This window comes from Amblyraja radiata, chromosome 23, assembly GCF_010909765.2.
Source record: "Amblyraja radiata isolate CabotCenter1 chromosome 23, sAmbRad1.1.pri, whole genome shotgun sequence".
Classification (NCBI taxonomy): Eukaryota; Metazoa; Chordata; class Chondrichthyes; order Rajiformes; family Rajidae; genus Amblyraja; species Amblyraja radiata.
The window spans coordinates 5,935,253-5,956,116 of NC_045978.1; the positions used below are offsets into that span (position 1 = coordinate 5,935,253).

Below are 20,864 nucleotides of genomic sequence, written 5' to 3' on the forward strand. Positions count from 1 at the left end.
CTGAATATGATTTAAAAACATTTTTTTTCTCCTTCCCGTCAGATTTTGTTTTCCAATATTGAAGAGATACTTGACGTCCACATGCTCTTCCTGGAAGCTCTTGAGGGCCGTTTACAACCAGAACCACAACCTCACCATGAACTTGGGAATATTTTCCTTCAGTTCGTGAGTATAGTTGCAGTGTTTTATTCTTGCCTTTTAATTTGACGTCAGTCCTTCAGATTTGTCTGCTCTCTTTTTCTGCTCTCAGTTTACAGTTCGGACATCTACTTTGATTGGTTTGTTACATTCGCGTGTATCGAGGTACAGTGCTGTTTGGGGAGAGCTCCATCCAAGACCGACAGAAATTGCAGCGAATTTTGCATGCAACCCAGACCATCACGCAAACCAACCTCCCTTCCATTAACTCCATCTACACCTCACGCTGCCTCGGCAAGGCCAGCAGCATAATCAAGGACGAGTTGTACCCGGGCAACTCTTCTCCCCTCTCCCATCAGGCAACGCACACCTCCAGATTCAGAGACAGTTTCTTCCCAGCTGTTATCAAGCAACTGAATCATCCTACCACAACCAGAGAGCAGCGCTGAACAGCTATCTACCTCTTTGGTGACACTCAGACTAGATTGGACTTTACCTTGCACTAAGCGTTATTCCCTTATCGTGTATCTATACACTGTAAACGGCTCGATTGTAATCATGTATTGCCTTTCTGCTGACAGGTTGGCACGCATCAAAAGCTTTTCACTGTACCTCGGTGCACGTGACAATAAACTAAACTGAACTAAACTGTTAGTGCAAAGACTATTCATGATTATAATTCCACCATCCACAGCGAACAGATACAGGATAAAGAGAATAATGTTGACTGCAAGTTAAAGTCCAGTAAAGTCCGATTATATGTAGTCCGAGGGTCTCCAATGAGGTAGATGGTAGGTCAAGACCTGTCTTTAGCTATTCAGTTGCCTGATAACAGTTGGGGAGAAACTGCCCGTGAATCTGCAGGCACTGGTGTTTTGTTGGAGAAACCATTGGGTTCTCTGCCCAACCCACATAAATGTTACAGAAACATTCTGATGTGCAAATACACATTGACAAGGGCAACTGTTGGGGAAACGAGTTGATTCTCCTTGGTAAACTCTGAATAGGTAACACATTACCTCTACAGTACCTCACCACGCCAGAGACCCGGGTTTGATCCTGACCTCGGGGTGCTGTCTTTTTGGAGTTTGTACATTCTCCATGTGACCACGTGGGTTTCCTCCAGGCACTCCGGTTTCCCCCCCACAATCCAATGACGTGGGTTTGTAGGTTAACTGGCCTCTGTAAAATTTGCCCCTCATGTGCAGGAAGTGTGAGAACTTGGAGCTGAAGTGGTGGATGGTCGGCGTGGACCTGGTCGAACACAAGAGTCGCCAAGTTTCTGGTGCATCCTTGAAGTTTCAACTTTAAAAAAACATAGGTTTTTTGACCTTGGCCTTAAATTTCACTCGTTGATGTGAACGGCAAGAATCACAAATTTTACCGGATCAAAAGATATGGGAACCCAACAGACACAGAGAATTATTTTGCCTCCGAGACACAACTAATTTATCCAATAAACTATTGAGCAAGGATTTAAAATGGCCTTATTGAACATTTTCTTTCTCAGCCACTTTGATTATGATATTTGAATAATATTTTTGTTTGGTGCCAAAATAGTGTTCCATGAGTTCAAACTCCTTCCAACAAATTTGCAGAAAGGGCTGAACTGACTGAACAAGTGCTCATTCACAGATGGATATGTTATGCTTTGAAGTTGTGCTTTCAAGCAGCATTGATGTTAGCAAAGTTATTGTGTTCTCCAGATTACCTGTATCTTGGTTATTGACAACGTTTTTGTGTGCTTTGAGATAAAGTTCCACTGTAAATCTTGCCCTGTACTGGGTTATTCTTGCTTCTGAACCTTGAATCTCTTATGTGGAAAACTGAATAGATTTTGACTCCATAACAGTGTAAGCAAGTTCCAGGCACTTAGCTCCTGCGAACCCATTGCTCTTGTGTCAAAGGCGAGAGTTGAGTTTGATTTTCAATTCCCAACTACAGATAAATTTAAAGAAAATAATCCCTTCAATTCAATTTAATTTAAATTCAATGCGAGTAACTTAATGTGGAGTCGAACCAGTTTGGTTAAAAAGTCAATGTATATGTTAGCTGCCAAATGTAGATTGGATAAAGGTATTACTGACATTTTATTCTTCTTGGCATCACCTTGGTAACACAGGTATTATCTTTGCGTTCCAGAAAGATCGATTTTGTGTCTACCAAGAATATTGTAGTAACCATGAAAAGGCTTTGAGACTTTTAATCGAATTGAACAAAATACCTGAAGTACGCGCCATGCTTCTGGTAAGTTTGGATGGTCATACAAGAATCATGTCTGTGAAGCCAAGGCATTGGGTCGCGGAGATCGATAGGTTCTTGATCAGTAAGAGCGTCAAACGTCCTGTGGAGAAGGCAGGAGACTGGGGTTGAGAGGGAAAGGTAGATCAGCCATGATAGAATGGAGGAGCAGACTCGATGAGCCGAATAGCCTAATTCTGCTCCTACGCCATATGGTCTTATTAAGATGTGCGTGCGATTGTTGAAAAATATTTGCAATATAAAATTGGACTGTTTCGAACTGTGTGATGAACTGTGTTCAGCAGATGAACTAAATCTGACTGTAAACAAAATGTCAGTGTTTAGTTGAATCCAGCAGAAATATTTTGTAAAATTCAAGTGGAAACTTCCTACTCTGGATATATTTCTTCCTGTCTCTAAGTTTCTTGAGTCTAAGGTCCTCGCATCGCTTGATCAATTTGTCGTTCAGAAATATTTGTTTTAAATAGAAAACGGTGGACAGATATTTTTAGAATAATTTCTGAAGTTGTTAACACCCAATTGGATCCCGACTCAAAACTAATAATATCAGGAATATCAGAACAAAGCCTAAAACTTACAACAAGCCAAAGAAACTTCCATGATTATAGTATAATAACTGGGAAAAAATTAATATTAAAATTTTGGAAAAGTCCAACAAACCCCACAATTAAAATGTGGATTATGGAGATGTCGGAGACCTTACATTTGGAAAGAACTAGACTTGTCTTAAGTGACAAACAAGAATTATTTGCTAGAATATGGTCTCCATTTATTGATTTTTTGAAAGGGTAAATTGGTCCGGCATGGAAGTCCGACTGAAGCTTGAACCCAGGATTAGATGAATAATTATGTTTTATAATCCACGGACCTATCTCCAAAGTTGTATTATTGGAAAATTATTCTATTCTTTTTCATCGTGTTTTTTTTTCCTTCTCTCTCCCTATCTATTAAAAACCCCCAAATAGAAGCAGAGTTAATATACAATTGATAATTGATAAATGAGGAACCCTAGTACTTTGGTAGTTGGAATCCCATCTATTAACAATATGTAATTGATTTACAAAATGTGTTTTGATTATGATATGTATATGCTTCTAATAAAAATATTATTAAAAAAAAAAAAGAAAAGGAGCAAGTTCTAACGATTTTTTTTCATTTAGAATTGCATGGTTCTGGGAGGCATGAGGACGACGGACATCCCGCTTGAAGGCTACCTGCTCAACCCAATACAACGAATCTGTAAATATCCCCTACTACTGAAGGTACAAACACCAGTCGTGGATTCTTTCTTCATTGTGCGATTTGCACAGCGTTTGTTTAGATGTAAAGTCATTTTCTTTCTAGAATCAGATAAGAAAATAGAAATAAATTGAATGATATTATAACATGTGTTACATGATTATTTAAAATTTTTGATTCTACTACTTTCAGTCATTTGAGAAAAAAAATCATTTATTTTACAACTTCCAACCATAAGGTCGTGGAGTCGTACAGCGTGGAAAAAGGCCCTTCGGCCCAATATTCCCCATCGACACTAGTCCCACCTGCCTGTGCTTGGCCCATAACCCTCTAAACCTGTCCGATCCAGGTCTGAGTAAGCTTGGGTTGATAAAAAGAGACTAACCACTTTCTATTAATTACATCAGTCTGAAGAAGGGTCTCGATCGAAACGTCGCCTATTCCTTCGCTCCATAGATGCTGCCTCACCCGCTGAGTTTCTCCAGCATTTTTGTCTACCTAACTACTTTCTATTCCATTTCACTTGCTTTTGGCCTAATTCTACCTTAGGAGTCCAGAGGAGGTTTATGAGAATGATCCCAGGGATATTTAGGTTAACATAAGATGAGTGTTTGACGGCACTGGGCCTGCACTCGTTAGAGTTTAGAAGGATGAGGAGGGACCTCATTGAAACTTACGTAATGGTGAAAGGCCTGGATAGAGTGGATGTGGAGAGGATGTTCCCACGAGCGGGAGAGTCTAGGGCCTGAGGCCATAGCCTCAGAATAAAAGGATGTACCTTTAGAAAAGAGATTAGGAGGAATTCCTGTAGTCAGGTGTTAAATCTGTGGAATTCATTGCCACAGAAGGCCGTGGTGGCCAATTCAATGGATATTTTTAAGGTGGAGATTGATAGATTTTTGATTATTACGGGTGTGTCGGGGATTATGGGGAGATGGCTGGAGAATGGGGTTGAGAGGGAAAGATAGATCAACCATGATTGAATGGCGGAGTAGATTCGATGAGCTTGATTCTGTCCCTATAAGTTATGAACTTTGTGCAGGTTTACCCCATTTTGCAACAGCTGGTTTTACCAGAACCCATGTCTGACCAGCTTAGGACTGATTCCTTAAAAAAACAAAACAGTTTCAGCATGACCTCTCCAAATTTGCCAATAAAATTTTGCATTGTTTTGTAAATGTATTACCAACGATAGATTATGAAATGGTGGTGGTATTGCAGAGTTATTAGCTGAAGAGCATTTTCAATATTCTTTCACCAATTTCCTCTGGACAAGGACAAGTTCTAAGTCCAGATGAAGTTTATCGGGCAATTGCAAAATACCCCAATTTTCACAATCACGGTGGATTACAGGAAAAATGTAATGTCGGGCTTTTTTTCATTTTTCTTCTCGGACAAGCTACGTGTTTGGTGCGTGGTGTGCACTTCAGTTCAGTTTTGTTTGTCGTCACGTCTACCGAGGTACAGAGAAAAGCTTTAAGCACGATGTACCGTTTGTGCTGGAAGCTGTTATCCACGATGCTTTTCCGTTAACTTCCAACCATTCAGAAATCAAAGTCGTGGCAACATTTCTATTCTTCGCGGGCACATGATGGCGCAGCGGTAGAGTTGCAGCCTCGCTGCGCCCCAGACCCAGGTTTGACCCTGACTGTGGGTGCTGTCTGCACGGAGTTTGTACGTTTCTCCCTGTAAACTGCGGTGGTTTTCTCCAGGTGCTCGGGTTTCCTTCCACATTCCAAAGACCTACAGGTTTTACGAGCTTCTGTAAATTGTCCCTTGAATGTCAGAATGGATGATCGCCGGTCGGCTTTTATTTGTCCTTCGTTTATTAATTGAATGTTGCTTTTTTTAAGTTCTCCATTTTTTTTTTTTTTCAATCTTCTACTCAAAGCTCCATATCCTTGTGCATTTGGTAGAGTCATTTTGTTCAGATAGTGTGAGGGAAATGTAAATAGCAAAGATGGAGAAACAAGGAGCTGCAAACCCCCCCCAAAAGCACATGAAGTGTTGGAGCAACATGGCAGGTCGGGCAGCAGATCCTGGAGAACATGGAAAGATCAGTTTCGGTCAGAAGGAGGGTTCTGACTCCAAATGTTACCTATGATGATTATGATGCTTTATGGCCACATGTATCTAGGTACATCAATAGACAATAGGTGCAGGCGTAGGCCATTCGGCCCTTCGAGCCAGCACCGCCATTCAATGTGACCATGGCTGATCATCCCCAATCAGTACCCCGTTCCTGCCTTCTCCCCATTTCCCCTGACTCTGCTATTTTTAAGAGCCCTATCTAGCTCTCTCTCTTGAAAGCATCCAGAGAACCTGCCTCCACCGCCCTCTGAGGCAGAGAATTTCACAGACTCACAACTCTCTGTGAGAAAAAGTGTTTCCTCGTCTCCGTTCTAAATGGCTTGTCCCTTATTCTTAAACTGTGTGGCCCCTGGTTCTGGACTCCCCCAACATCGGGAACATGTTTCCTGCCTCTAGCCTGTCCAAGCCCTGAACAATCTTATATGTTTCAATGAGATCCCCTCTCAGCCTTCTAAACTCCAGAGTGTACAAGCCCAGCCGCTCCATTCTCTCAGCATATGACAGTCCCACCATCCTGGCAATTAACCTTGTAAACCTACACTGCATTCCCTCAATTATTTGTTTTGCATACATTATACAAGCATGCAAAGAGTCGTCACGTATGGAGTGAGAGGGTGCTGACAAAAGTATTCATTATAGCCCCGATGGTCCCCTCTCGTTCTCAGCATTCTCCCCCCCCCCCCCCCCCCCCCCACCATGCGGGGTCCCCCCCTGGTCTCCAAGGATGCCGTCTGACCCGCTGAGTTACTCCAGCATTTTGTATCTTATATTAATAGCAGAGATGGGCTGATTTGATTCAGTCTCCCGTCTGCGCCTGCTATTATATTACTCACTTTTCTGCAAGTTGGTGAGTTCATAAATGTTTAATGTGCATTCATTTATTAATGAAGGACAAGGACGTGGTCTCACTGCCAAATGATCCCACTGCAACAGTTGCACATAGTTTTGTGCAAATCTTTGTCTCGCTTCTACCAGGCATCCCTGACCTTGTTTGGGTGCTGGTGTCGTTTTTGGGTGAAGAATAATTAGTCACCCGGTCTTACAGTGCAGAAACTTCGGCCCAACTTGCCCACAACGGCCAACATGTCTCATCTGTGCTAGTCCCACTTGCCCGCATTTGGCCCATATCCCTCTAAACCTGTCCTATCCTTGTACCTGTCGAAATGTTGTGATAGTACCTGCCTCAACTACCTCCTCTGGCAGCTCGTTCCATGCACCTACCATCCTTTGTGTGAAAAAGTTACCCCTCTGGTTCCTGTTAAATCCATCTCCCTCACCTTAAACTGTGTTGAAATATCCACAAACACTGCTGATCATTAATCATTTGTAGTATTTGAATTATTTGCCATTAAACCCTGATTTCACATTAAGAAATAACCATATCTATATTAAGCAATATTTTCCTTCCACATTATTGTGCATTCAGTACAACTCCACCAGAAACGTTGGCAGAAATGCAACGCTTAAAGTATTGCACATTTACAAAGTATTCTAATTTGGACAGGTACATGGATAGGACATGGAGGGATAAGGGCCAAACGCAGGCAGGTGGGATTCGTGTAGATGGGGCATGTTGGTCGGCATGGGCACGTTGGTCCGAAGAGGCTGTTTCCACCTTGTACGACTCTAAGAATGGTCCCAACCCAAAACGTCGCCTATCCACGTCCTCCAGAGATGCTGCCTGACCCGCTGAGCTACTCCAGCACTTTGTGTTCACCACAAGATTCCACCATCGTGTCTACAAAACCTCATGCAGAAATTTAATGGTATCCTGTTTAAAATTCCAGAAGCAACCAGGTTGTTTGAATATTACGTGGTTTTGTGCAAATAAACCAACCCTCTGCCTTTTAGGTTGTGGTCAAATGTAGTTGCCACTGAGTTCCTTTAACTATCATGGAACAGAATATTATGAATCTGCAAACTGCGATGTTGGAGTTGACATCATTCATGAGTTTCGCAAATTAAGATATCCCAGGGAGAGCAATCGTTGGCTCACGCTAGATCAATGATTTCACTTAATTCTAGACCGCAATGCCAGGTTTTGCTGAATATTCCATGATTAGTGTTTCGTAATTTTGGCAGAAGAGAGAGTGCTTTTGTTTCTCAGCTGTGTACAGCTGGTGGTCATTAAAATAGACGTAGATGTTGAAGGTTCCTTTGGACTTCAATAGTCTTATCGTCAAGAAAGGTCTCGACCCAAAACGTCACGTCTCTCTCTGTCTCTCTCTTCCCTGCTCAGATGCCGCCTGGCCCGCTGATCTACTTTGTGTTGCTCAAGATTGAAGTTCCTTGTCTCTCCACTAATCCTTTATTGTCATTAATATACTAGCAGTTCAATAGACAATAGGTGCAGGAGTAGGCCATTCGGCCCATCGAGCCAGCACCGACATTCACTGTGATCATGGCTGATCATCCACAATCAGTACCCCGTTCCTGCCTTCTCCCCATATCCCCTGACTCCGCTATCTTTAAGAGCCCTATCTAGCTCTCTCTTGAAAGTATCCAGAGAACCGGCCTCCACCGCCCTCTGAGGCAGAGAATTCCATACTCACAACTCTCTGTGTGAAAAAGTGTTTCCTCATCTCCATTCTAAATGGCTTACCTCTTATTCTTAAACTGTGGCCCCTGGTTCTGGACCTCCCCAACATCGGGAACATGTTTCCTGCCTCTAGCGTGTCCAAACCCTTAATAATCTTATATGTTTCAATAAGATAACCTCTCATCCTTCTAAACTCCACAGAGTATACAAGCCCAGGCGCTCCACTCTCTCAGCATATAACAGTCCTGCCATCCCGGGAACCTGTACACCAGCACTATCCTACACACGAGGGACAACTTACAATCTTTTCCGAAGCCAATTAACCTACAAACGTGTACGTCTTTGGAGTGTGGGTGGAAACCGGAGCACCTGGAGAAAAACCCACGTGGTTACAGGGAGAATGTACAAACTCCGTACAGACAGCACCCGTAGTCAGGTTCAATCGTGGGTCTCTGGCGCTGCAAGGCAGCAGCTCCGCCAATATTTCAGAATTTGAATCTCATATTTAATGAAAAGAAAGATCTCAATGGAAATATATTTTTGGAACACAGAACATGGGACACTGCAGCACAGGAATGGGGCCATTCGGCCCACAATGTCGGTGCAGGAAATGATGCCAAGTTATTGCGGGTATTCTGTTGTGATGCTGTGTCATTTGGGTCTCTGATTGAAATGAGCTTTTATTTTTTTGCAGGAGCTGCTGAAACGGACTCCCAAAAAACACAACGATAATGTGGCAGTGGAGAAGGCGTTACAAGCTATGAAAACTGTCTGCACAAACATCAATGAAACCAAGCGGCAGATGGAGAAACTTGAAGCTTTGGAACACTTGCAGTCATCCATTGAAGGATGGGAGGTATGGCTGACGAGATCATGGCATTGTTAATACATTTCAGTTTGATACGTTTCACAGTACATTTTCCAAGTTCTGCTGTGCAGGAAGTAGTATTTCATTCTTGAGATTACAAAGATTGCATTCTAGTTTGCCAAAGATTGCATTCTAGTTTGCAGGGGATATGGGGAGAAGGCAGGAACGGGGTACATTGCCGTTTTGATACAGGCTCAGGAATTGATACAGGCTCACGACCTGAAGGATCGATTGAGCTTTGGGCTCCACAGATGTGGCCTGACCTGCAGGATTCCTGCAGTTGTTTGTTGTCCATTTGTTTCAGATTCGAGTGTCTACTGTCTACAGTCTCTCCAGTGGGCCCAGTTCGCAGGGCACGATACCATTCGACCTAACTCAGCGGGTGAGGCAGCATCTTTGGAGAGAAGGAGTGAGTGCGGAGACCCAAAACGTCACCCATTCCTTCTCTCCATAGATGCTGCCTCACCCGCTGAGTTACAATAGGCAATAGGTGCAGGAGTGGGCCATTCGGCCCTTCGTGCCAGCACCACCATTCAATGTGATCATGGCTGATCATCCTCAATCAGTACCCCGTTCCTGCCTTCTCCCCATATCCCCTGACTCCGCTATTTTTAAGAGCCCTATCTAGCTCTCTCTTGAAAGCATCCAGAGAACCTGCCTCCACTGCCCTCTGAGGCAGAGAATTCCACAGACTCACCACTCTCTGTGAGAAAAAGTGTTTCCTCGTCTCCGTTCTAAATGGCTTACTCCTTATTCCTAAACTGTGGGCCCTGGTTCTGGACTCCCCCAACATGTTTCCTGCCTCTAGCATGTCCAAACGCTTAACAATCTTACATGTTTCAATGAGATACCCTCTCATCCTTCTAAACTCCAGAGTGTACAATCCCAGCTGAACCATTATCCCAGCATATGACAGTCCCGCCATCCAGCAATTTGTGTCTACCTTCGATTTTATCCAGCATCTGCAGTTCTTACTTACACATTATACCATTTGACCTACTCTTTTTTTTTTTTTTGGTCCCCGTACTCCATCAATATAATTCCTCTCACATTTGCCAATTCCCCTTTTGTCTCGTCCACTAACATCCATTTAAAGGATAGATGGTAGTAAATATTTAACCGATCACTGTCTCGAGACAACCCATTAACCCGAGCCACTATCTTGCTAGTGGAAGAAATCTTTGGGAACAAATTCACTTTTGGCATCAAAGATAGACACCAAATGCCTGGAGTAACTCAACGGGACAGGCAGCAGCTCTGGATAGAAGGAATGGTTGACGTTTCGGGTCGAGACCCTTCTCCAGTCTGACTCCCATCAATGGAATTCAGTGGAATTCTCTGCCTCAGAAGCCGGTGGAGGCAGGTTCTCTGGATACTTCCAAGAGAGAGCTAGATAGGGCTCTTAAAGATAGCGGAGCCAGGGGATATGGTGAGAAGGCAGGAACGGGGTACTGATTGTGGATGATCAGCCATGATCACATTGAATGGCGGTGCTGGCTCGAAGGGCCAAATAGCCTACTCCTGCACCTATTGTCTGAAGAAGGGTTTCGGCCCGAAACGTTGCCTATTTCCTTCGCTCCATAGATGCTGCTGCACCCGCTGAGTTCCTCCAGCATTTTTGTGTACCTTCGATTTTCCAGCATCTGCAGTTCCTTCTTAAACACCTATTGTCTATTATCCCGCTGAGTTCCTCCAGCATTTTGTGCCTATCTTCAGTGTAAACCAGCACTTGCAGTTCCTTCGTACATTTTTAGCATCAACTTGGCTTCCACTCCTGTACCCAAGGAGTGACTGTGTCATGGGCCAATTTGTTATTAATGTGCCAACAATGGATGAGGGGTGATCTTATCGAGGTGTATAAGTTGACGAGGGGAATAGATCACGAGGGGAAATACCCAGAGTATAGGAATCAAGAAAGAGGGGGCCATAGGTTTAAAGTGATGGGGGAAAGATTTAACAGGGGTTTGAGGGGCAACTATTTTACACAGAGGGTGATGGGTGCATGGAACAAGCTGCCAGAGGGGTCAAGCTGCCAGACCTGTACTATAACAACATTTAGAAGACATCTGGGCATAGAAAAGGGTGAGAGGGACATGGAGTAAGATGCAGGCATGTGGAGCTGGGGCATCTCGGCCAGCATGGGCAAGTTGTGCCGAAGGGCCTGTTTTTGTGCTGTCTGACTCTGACTCAGTAAACTCAAAGACGAAAACTGCCAAGATAAAGCACACCGAAACTAAATTCTTACAGAAGTTATTTCTGAAAAATGATTCATGTTTCATTGTTCAAAATAAACCAAGTGTATCTGGTTATTCAAAAATGTATTCAAATGCATGCGATATTAGTTAATCTGATAAATGATAAATTAGTTTTAGTGGAATTAATTATATTACAGGCACGTTCAAAGGCATCCACTCACCTCAAAAAAATAGTGTAGGTGTATAAAATGATGAGAGGAATAGATCGGGTAGACGCACTATCTCTTGCCCAGAGTAGGGGAATCAGGGACCAGAGGACATGGGTTCAAGGTGAAGGGGGAAAGATTTAATATGAATCTGAGGGGTAACTTTTTCACACAAAGGGTGTATGGAACAAGCTGCCAGAGGAGGTAGTTGAGGCTCGGACAATCCCATCATTTAAGAAACAGTTGGACAGGTGGATAGGGCAGGTTTGGAGGGATATGGACCAAGCGTAGGCAGGTGGGACTAATGTAGCTGGGACATGTTGGCCGGTATGGGCAAGTTGGGCCGAAGGGCCTGTTTCCAGGGCTGTATCACTCCGTGACTCAGTGTCGGCTTGTTCTTAAGCATCTGCAAAGATGACGCATGTGTCTGACTTGAGGCAGTGCCTTATGTCTTGAATAAATACCAGCCGGCAAAATATCACGCCAAACATTTTGAGGCCGACCAGATTCACTTAGTCACACACACACCACGTGAAAGCCAATTGCACCTGGATCTTTCCGGCTGAATCAGTAGTATCTGGAAAAAGGTGGATTTAGTTTTGCCTGCACAAATTCTAATTTATGTCAAATGCATTTTACGATATCAAACAAGCCCTTGTTGTGGCAATGTTTAAGATGGAACTGCAGGATGCTGGAAAAATCAAAGGTAGATAAAAATGCTGGAGAAACTCAGCAGGTGAGGCAGCATCTATGGAGCGAAGGAATAGGTGACGATAAAAATGCTGGAGAAACTCAGCGGGTGAGGCAGCATCTGTGGAGCAAAGGAATAGGTGACGTTTCGGGTCGAGACCCGAAACGTCACCTATTCCTTCGCTCCACAGATGCTGCCTCACCCGCTGAGTTTCTCCAGCATTTTTATCTACCTTGTTTTAACAATGTCTGTTTACAAGATGCTGTTGCTACGTGTGGGCAGCTGTTAGCACATTTATTAGTCATCATGTCTCATTAGAACGCGCTGGAGAGAGACTGGGATAACGGCTTAAAAACCCATAATATTAAAACTGAGGTGGCACTGGATGTCTATGAACGTGCTTGTAATAATATTGTTAATGTTTAGACATGACAATAGACAATAGGTGCAGGAGTAGGCCATTCGGCCCTTCGAGCCAGCACCGCCATTCAATGTGATCATGGCTGATCATCCCCAATCAGTACCCCGTTCCTGCCTTCTCCCCATATCCCCTGACTCCGCTATTTTTAAGAGCCCTATCTAGCTCTCTCTTGAAAGCATCCAGAGAACCGGCCTCCACCGCCCTCTGAGGCAGAGAATTCCACAGACTCACCACTCTCTGTGAGAAAAAGTGTTTCCTCGTCTCCGTTCTAAATGGATGACTCCTTATTCTTAAACTGTGGCCCCTGGTTCTGGACTCCCCCAACATCGGGAACATGTTTCCTGCCTCTAGCATGTCCAAGCCCTTAACAATCTTATGTTTCAATGAGATCCCCTCTCATTCTTCTAAACTCGAGAGTGTACAAGCCTAGCTGCTCCATTCTCTCAGCATACGACAGTCCCAGCCAACCTGGGAATTAACCTTGTAAACCTACGCTGCACTCCCTCAATAGCAAGAATGTCATTCCTCAAATTAGGGGACCAAAACTGCACACAATACTCCAGGTGTGGTCTCACTAGGGCTCTGTACAACTGCAGAAGGACCTCTTTGCTCCTATATTTGACATACAGGCCCTTTGGTCCACCAAGCCTGCGCTGACCTTTGAACACTTTTACTGCAGTTCTAGTTTTGCATCCTATCCTCTGGGGGCTATTTGTACAGAAGCGAGTTAACCGACTAAGCTGCACATCTTTGGGATGTTGGAGGAAACCCACGTGGTCACAGGGAGAAAATACAAACTCCGTGCAGACATCTCCAGTGGTCAGGGTTGAACCCAGGACTCGGTGACCACGTGCCTTTCCTCCCACATCCCAAAGTCCTGTGGATTTGTTAGTTAATTGGCCTCTGTAAATTCACTCATAGTTTGTGGGGAGTGGGTGAGAAAGTGGGTTAACGTGTGAACGGGTGATCGATGGTCGGCATGGACTTGGAGGGCCGAAGGGCAGACCTATTTCTATGCTATATCTCTGAACTAAACCGAACTCTGCACCAACTATCAAGCAGCCATTTTATTTCTTCCATCATCATCATCATCATCATCATCATCATCGGCGGTCACTCGAAATGAGTATGACTGTCCTCTCATGGAGGACGCCTGTGCGTGACTTTGTTTAACGTGGGGAGACTGGTGCACAGACAGCCACCCCACGGTCCTTGACAGATCTGGGTCAGGATCCAGTGGCGTGGAGTCCAAGACGACCGGAGACCCTTTTCTGCTGCAGCCTTCATCCGCCTTCCCAGCCGTTGTGACGCTCCACTAAGGTCAGCCATCGTCCTCCGCCTGTTCCACCGTTGAGGTCTTGGTTGGATTGCTCTTTGTCAGAGACCTCCCCCTCGACCTTACCGCCATGGGTGGCCCTACCAGGAGCACAGCTCCAGACGGCATCGCTCTCAGGATCTCAGGACCACACAAGCATCTCCACCACGATAAGTTGACAATCCACAGAGAATATTTCTTCCATATTCCAATCAACTCTGCCCAGATTCCTCCATGCACCGGCACAATTCACTGTGGATAAATCATGTTCTCATCCGCGAGGCGTGTAGGATGCGGGATTACACGAGGCAGCCAGATGAAGTCCCTGCAGTTCACGGGGAGAAAGTGCAATCTCCAAATTACAGCACCGAGCGCCAGCATTGAACCTGGGTCACTGAAGCCACGTGGCAGCAGCTCTGATTGCTGCACCTAGCATCATCCCGTTTAGAGTTGCAGAAAGATCCTCTTGTTTCGTGTCCATCTTCCATGATTCAAATGTTGACCTCGTCAGGCACGGAAATCGCTATCAAAGCATGGGGGGGACACACAATATCTTAGCACACACACGCACGCACGCACGCACGCACGCACGCACGCACGCACACACACACACACACACACACACACACACACACACACACACACACACACACACACACACACGCAAAGCTTCAGCCGTGGGTCCTGTAGATGGTAACATCGGAAGCTGACCTCGTTGGTGACCGACTCCGAACTCCAGCAACAGCAGCTTCATCTGCCCCGAATCGTGGGGCTTGAATCGGTCAGCGGGGGCTTCAAAATCGGGAGCCTCGATCGCCTCGATGCAGCAGTTTGATTTTAAGCCGCGCTGGGCGCTGAAAGGCCCAGCGAATTGGCCGATTCAGCCCTTAGAAAGCGTCTGATAAAGTCTGGATTACAAAACATGGGGAGGATTCTCCCCCACCTCTCAAAGCATGGGGGGGGACGCCCCCGTCCCCTCCGTCCTCCCCATCCCCCGCCAAGATTTCCGCCCATGGACATCGCTGTCATTGTCCATCCTGAGAAGGACGCAAGCTTCCAGCAACAATCAGTGGGAGCCATCACTTGTTGCAGTCGATGAAGGTGGTAACAGAATTAGCTGGGGATACTTCTAGTTTCCAGCCCCGCCACATGGACGCTTCTGCTATGGGACCTGCAGAAAGGTTACACAGCACAAGGTGACAACTGAACACACAGCAGGGACGGCTGTGATTCATAAGATAGGAGAAGTGGAAGGATTTGGAAAACCAGTATCAGATATTACCAAAAAAGGACACAAGATGCTGTGGTAACTCAGCGGGTCCTGCAGGCAGCATCCGTGGAGAGCATGGATGGGTGAGGTTTGGGGCTGCGACTCTTCTTCAGACTGACGGAGGTGGGGGGGGGGGGGGGGGGGGGGGGGGGTTTGGTTTGCAGATAGTTGGACTAAGGCCAGAGTTGAAAAGACAATTGGTGTGAGACAAGAGGATTGAAGAGTAGCAAATAGTGAAGCCAGAGTAAGGAATGTAGGTGAACGGGAGAGGGGAAATGGGTGTGAATCCCCGTCAGAGGGGTGGGGGGACTGTGGGGGAGAAAGGGATTGGTGTTAGAGGTTACCTAAAATTGGAGAATTCAATGTCCATTCATGTTTTATGCGTCATTCCTAACTGTCACTGTATGTCATGTTGTCACTTGCGGGCGGAGCACCAAGGCAAATTCTTTGTATGTGAAGGAGGAGGAGCCATCTTGGTGAACGGCTGCTAGCCAGCAGCCGTCCGTTTTAAATCCGTTTTTTTTATAGTTTTTACTGAGTCCTGTTTTTTGTTTGTAGGGGATATGGTCTTTTTAATGTGGGGGGTAGGTGTAAACCTAATTTCTAGGTCCCTACCTGGTTGGTGTGGCAGCTTCTTCTCCGGGCTGCCCGTCGATCCGTCCTCGTGGCCTACCTGCGGGCTTGGAGCGCCGTTTCCTGGCGGGAACCGCCCAGCACCTCGGCCTCGGCGGCGGCACAGCATTGGAGCGCTGGAGCGGAGCGGAGCGGGCGATGCCTTGCCTGGGTCGCCGCGCTGGAGCGACGCGCTGGAGCTCTGGCGAGCTGGACCGCCGAGAGCAACAACTCCGGGCTGCGGGCTGCGGAGAGGAGGCGCCGACTTTGTCATCTGGAGCCTGGGAGCTCCAAACCGGCGCGGCCTTGTCGGCTTCGGCAGCTGCGGGCTCCAACCAGAAAGCGGCCGTTCCAAGTGGCCCAGCCGCCGAAAGGACTCTCCCGACGCCGGGGCAAGACCACCCGGTGAGAACGGCCAGGGACATCGGGCCTCCGTAGAGGCAATTGCGGTGGCCTCAATAGGCCTGACTTTGGGGTGAACATGGGGTGGGGACTGGACATTGTGCCTTCCCCCATAGTGCTATCCACTGTGGGGGGATGATTTTTTTTGTCTAACTGTAGTCTTGTAGGTCTGTGTCCAAGATGGCTGCCGTGAAGGGAGAGTGGACGCTGGCACGAATTGGTTGCCGCTGCTCTCTCTTCACACTGTTTTTGATTTTCTGTTTTTGGATTGAATTCTGTTTTTAATTTGTGTCTCTGTGATGTCTTTATTATTTGTTATATTCCGATTATATGTTATTCCGATTAAATGTCTATTATTGTTATGTCTATTCTTTCTTTATGTGCTGCACGGAGAGGACGCTGGCGCTGTTTGTTCGCCGCTTCTCCGTTTGCTATTGTCTGTTACTATTGTAAAGCGACTTTGAGTCTTAGAAAAGCGCTATAAAAATAAAATTTATTATTATTATTATTACTTGGCCAAAAAACGTCTTCATTCATTCTGTTGGGTTGTCGGCATCCCAAGTGGAATACGATGTGTGTTGTTTCCCCAGTTAGCGGTACTGACTGATCAAGAACTTGGGTGAATGGGACCAGGGACGCGGGCAGCGGAGATTTAGACGAAAAATGAAGATAGACACAAAATGCCGGAGTAGCTCAGCGGGACGGGCAGCATCTCTGGAGAGAAGGGATGGGTTTGCTTACCGCTTCTGATTTACGAAAGGTCATCAAAACGATGAACTGTGATACTGACGAGCATTTTTGACCAGTTTATTAAGTGGTTTGCTTGGAGTTTTTTTTTTTTTTTTTTAAATTGCAAGTTGGCAGGACGTAACCAACAAGCTGAAACGTCAGAAAAATGAGCGTTCAGAGGTTAATGCGTAACTCGTGCAGAGTTGCTCATTATTCATCGCAGACACGGTGGCGCAGCGGTAGAGACCCGGGTTCGATCCCGACCACGGGTGCTGTCCGTATGGAGTTTGCACGTTCTCCCCGTGATCTGCGTGGGTTTTCTCCGAGAACTTCGGTTTCCTCCCACACTACAAAGGCGTACAGGTTTGCAGGTTAATTGGCTTGATAAAATGTTAAATTGTCCAAGTTGGCGATACGCAGAGTACTGCCCCGCCGATTTACAGAAGTTATTCAAACGCTGGGGTACAAATCCCATATTTACGAAGGAACTGCAGATGCGAGATAGACACAAAAAAAGCTGGAGTAACTACTTCAGTCTGAAGAAGGGTCTCGACCCCGAAACGTCACCCATTTCCTTCCCTCCAGAGATGCTGCCTGTCCCTCTGAGTTACTCCAGCACTTTGTGTCTATCTTAAGCCATATTTACATTGAGACCATTGCCTTTGGCTTCAATACATGTGGCATGCAATATGGGCCTGTGGTTCTTTATCGTTGAAGGAATTGTCAAAGTGAATGTTGCCTTGGCCATCTGTTTATCTTCATTTTTCACCAGATGGATTTTCAGGATAGATAACAAGAATGATCCAACGTATTGCGATTTTATTGTTCTGCAACTAGTCGTGCCTTTTGCAGGGTTTTCTCGGAGAGGAAATTGCGGATTTTGCAACCTAGCCACATTCTTCCCCATCCTCCGAATCTAAAAATTGCACGCGTATATTCAGCTGAGTGCTATGGTTGAGAAAATTCAACCAAGCACTTCCTCTTAAAAGTTCCTCTCAGTTCGCCGTCAATGTTGGAGTCTCAACGCCAAGTCCATCGGCCAACTCTACCTTTGTGAGGAAGAACTGCAGATGCCGGATAAAATCGAAGGTTGGCACAAACTGCTGGAGTAACTCAGCGGGTCAGGCAGCATCTAATGAGGGAAGGAATGGGTGACGTTTCGGGTTACCCGAAACGTCACCCATTCCTTCCCTCATTAGATGCTGCCTGACCCGCTGAGTTACTCCAGCATTTTGTGTCTACCTTCGATTTCTTAAGGGTCTCGACCCGAAACGTCACCCATTCCTCCTCTCCATAGCTGCTGCCTCACCCGCTGAGTTGCTCCAGCATTTTGTGTCTCCCTATGGACAATTCTAACTTCTCCAGTTTTTCCACCATGCACATATTGATAACTGCATATAAGCTGTTGTGAGATAAAACCCATATGTTGTCTCATTCTATCATTTTATTTTGGCCAGGGTTCAAATCTGACTGATATTTGTACTGAACTACTGCAGCAAGGTCCCTTGTTGAAAATCTCGGCTGGAAATATTCAAGAACGAGTCTTCTTTTTGTTTGATAACTTGCTGGTGTACTGTAAAAGGAAGTCCAGGTAAGTAACGATTCGCCATTGTCAAATGGCCACCTGAAATATTACAGGCAAAGGTCCAGCACTGATTTTCTGGTTCACTGATGGTCTGCCCCCCCCCCCCCCCCCCTCTTTAACCCAATCTTCTAGAAACTTACTAAATTCTTAAGGGGTTGGACAGGCTAGATGCAGGAAGATTGTTCCCGATGTTGGGGAAGTCCAGAACAAGGGGGGGTCACAGTTTAAGGATAAGGGGGAAGACTTTTAGGACCGAGATGAGAAAAACATTTTTTTTCACACACAGAGAGTGGTGAATCTCTGGAATTCTCTGCCACAGAAGGTAGTTGAGGCCAGTTCATTGGCTATATTTAAGAGGGAGTTAGATGTGGCCCTTGTGGCTAAAGGGATCAGGGGGTATGGAGAGAAGGCAGGTACAGGATACTGAGTTGGATGATCAGCCATGATCATATCGAATGGCGGTGCAGGCTCGAAGGGCCGAATGGCCTACTCCTGCACCTATTGCCTATGTTTCTATGTTTCTGAAAGCTCTTACACGTGACAATAAACTAAATGATAACTGATATGAGGTCACGACTTGGTTTATTGTCACGTGTACCGAGTTACAGTGACAAGCCTTAGTTGCATGCGATCCAGTCAGCAGGAATAGCTGATTACAATCAGGCCATTAACCTTTAGTGCCAGGTAAAGCCAGCAAAATCCGATCTCGGAGAGCGTGCGTCATCAAAGAGGTAGATAGTAGTTCAGCGCTGCTCTCTGGTTGTGGTAGGATGATTCAGTTGCCTGAAAACAGCTGGGAAGAAACTTTCCCTGACTCTTGTGGTGTGCGTTTTCACACTTCCCTACCTTTTGCCCGGTGGGAATAGGGGAGACTCATCCTTGATTGTGCTGCTGGCCTTGCCGAGGCAGCGCAAGGTGTAGATGGAGTGAATGGAAGGATGAATGATGGCAAAGTGCGTGATTATCCTGGCGGAGAGTGCACATGCAGAGTGGAAGGCCAGTGTACTTCTCTCTCTCTCTCTCTGGCCAGAGCACTGTGAATCATCGCAGCAGGAAGGAAACTTGTAGTTTCAAGTTGCGTCATAATCGGCAGCAGAACTTGGAAATGAAAATTGGCAACTTCCCTCGGTTTTCAGCTGTGCTGATGTGGCTTTTGTTTCTAAATCTATGCACGATCAGCTGATCATTTCATGTTTCCTGATGGCATCTTATTGCCAGAACACGGCATGGGTCACTCTCTGAACCACGGTGGATATCATTCACCACCACTGAGCAGTCTCTTCCTGAAATGCTTGTGTGTTGTCTTGGTCCTTATTGAATCTTTGTATTCTGATTGTGATGAAAGTGTAACTTGCTGGAGTTTAGAAGGGTGAGGGAGGTGGGTGCGGTGGGGACATAGAATCCTACCGAAAAGTGAAAGACCTGGATAGAGTGGACATGGACATGATACTAATGAGAGAGGCTCGGACCAGATGCCAAAGCCTTGTTCTTTTTGGAAGGAGATGAGGAGGAATTTCTGTAGTCAGACGGTGGTGAATCTGTAGAACTCATTGCCACAGACGGCTGTGGAGGCCGTCATATGGGCATTTTTAAGGCAGAGAGAGAGGTTCTTGATTAGTGCGGGTGTCAGGGGTTATGGGGAGAAGGCAGGAGAATGGGGTTGAGAGGGAAAGATAGATCAGCCATGATTGAATGATGGATTTGTGATGGGCCGAATGGCCTAATTCTGCTCCTATAACCTGTGAACTTGTGAAGTGATCAAATTGTTAAGACATCAGATGAACTTGCTCCCTGGAGCCACCCGTTGCTGAGAGATTGCAATTAATTTATCTCAATGTACTTGGTAGTTGAGGCAGGTACACTCACAACATTTAAAAGACACCTGGACAGGTGCGTGGATAGGACAGCTTTATGGATCAAAAGTGTGCTGCAGAGACGAGCTTCGATGGGGCATCTTGGTTGGCATGGACGAGTGGGGCCGAAGGGCCTGTGTGTGTGTGTGTGTGTGTGTGTGTGTGTGTGTGTGTGTGTGTGTGTGTGTGTGTGTGTGTGTGTGTCTCTGTGTGTGTGTGTGTCTCTGTGTGTGTGTGAGTGTGTGTGTCTCTGTGTGAGTGTGTGTGTCTCTGTGTGTGTGTGTGTGTCTGTGTGTCTGCGTGTGTGTATCTGTGTGTGAGTGTGTGTGAGTGTGCCTCTGTGTGAGTGTGTCTCTGTGTGAGTGTGTGTGTCTGCGTGTGTGTGTGAGTGTGTGTCTGTCTGTGTGTGTGTGTGTGTCTATCTCTGTGTAAGTGTGTGTGAGTGTGT

At 45.9% G+C, this 20,864-nt stretch overlaps 1 protein-coding gene across 1 annotated transcript in view; it reads left to right on the top strand.

Moving 5' to 3' along the window:
• prex1 (phosphatidylinositol-3,4,5-trisphosphate dependent Rac exchange factor 1) overlaps positions 1–20,864 on the top strand; it is a 178,170-nt gene that overhangs the window by 66,697 nt on the left and 90,609 nt on the right. The window contains exons 3-7 of the mRNA XM_033041457.1: positions 43–165; positions 2,281–2,385; positions 3,561–3,662; positions 8,964–9,125; positions 18,436–18,569. Coding sequence (XP_032897348.1) covers positions 43–165; positions 2,281–2,385; positions 3,561–3,662; positions 8,964–9,125; positions 18,436–18,569 — 626 coding nt within the window. The remainder of the gene's footprint in view (positions 1–42; positions 166–2,280; positions 2,386–3,560; positions 3,663–8,963; positions 9,126–18,435; positions 18,570–20,864) is intronic.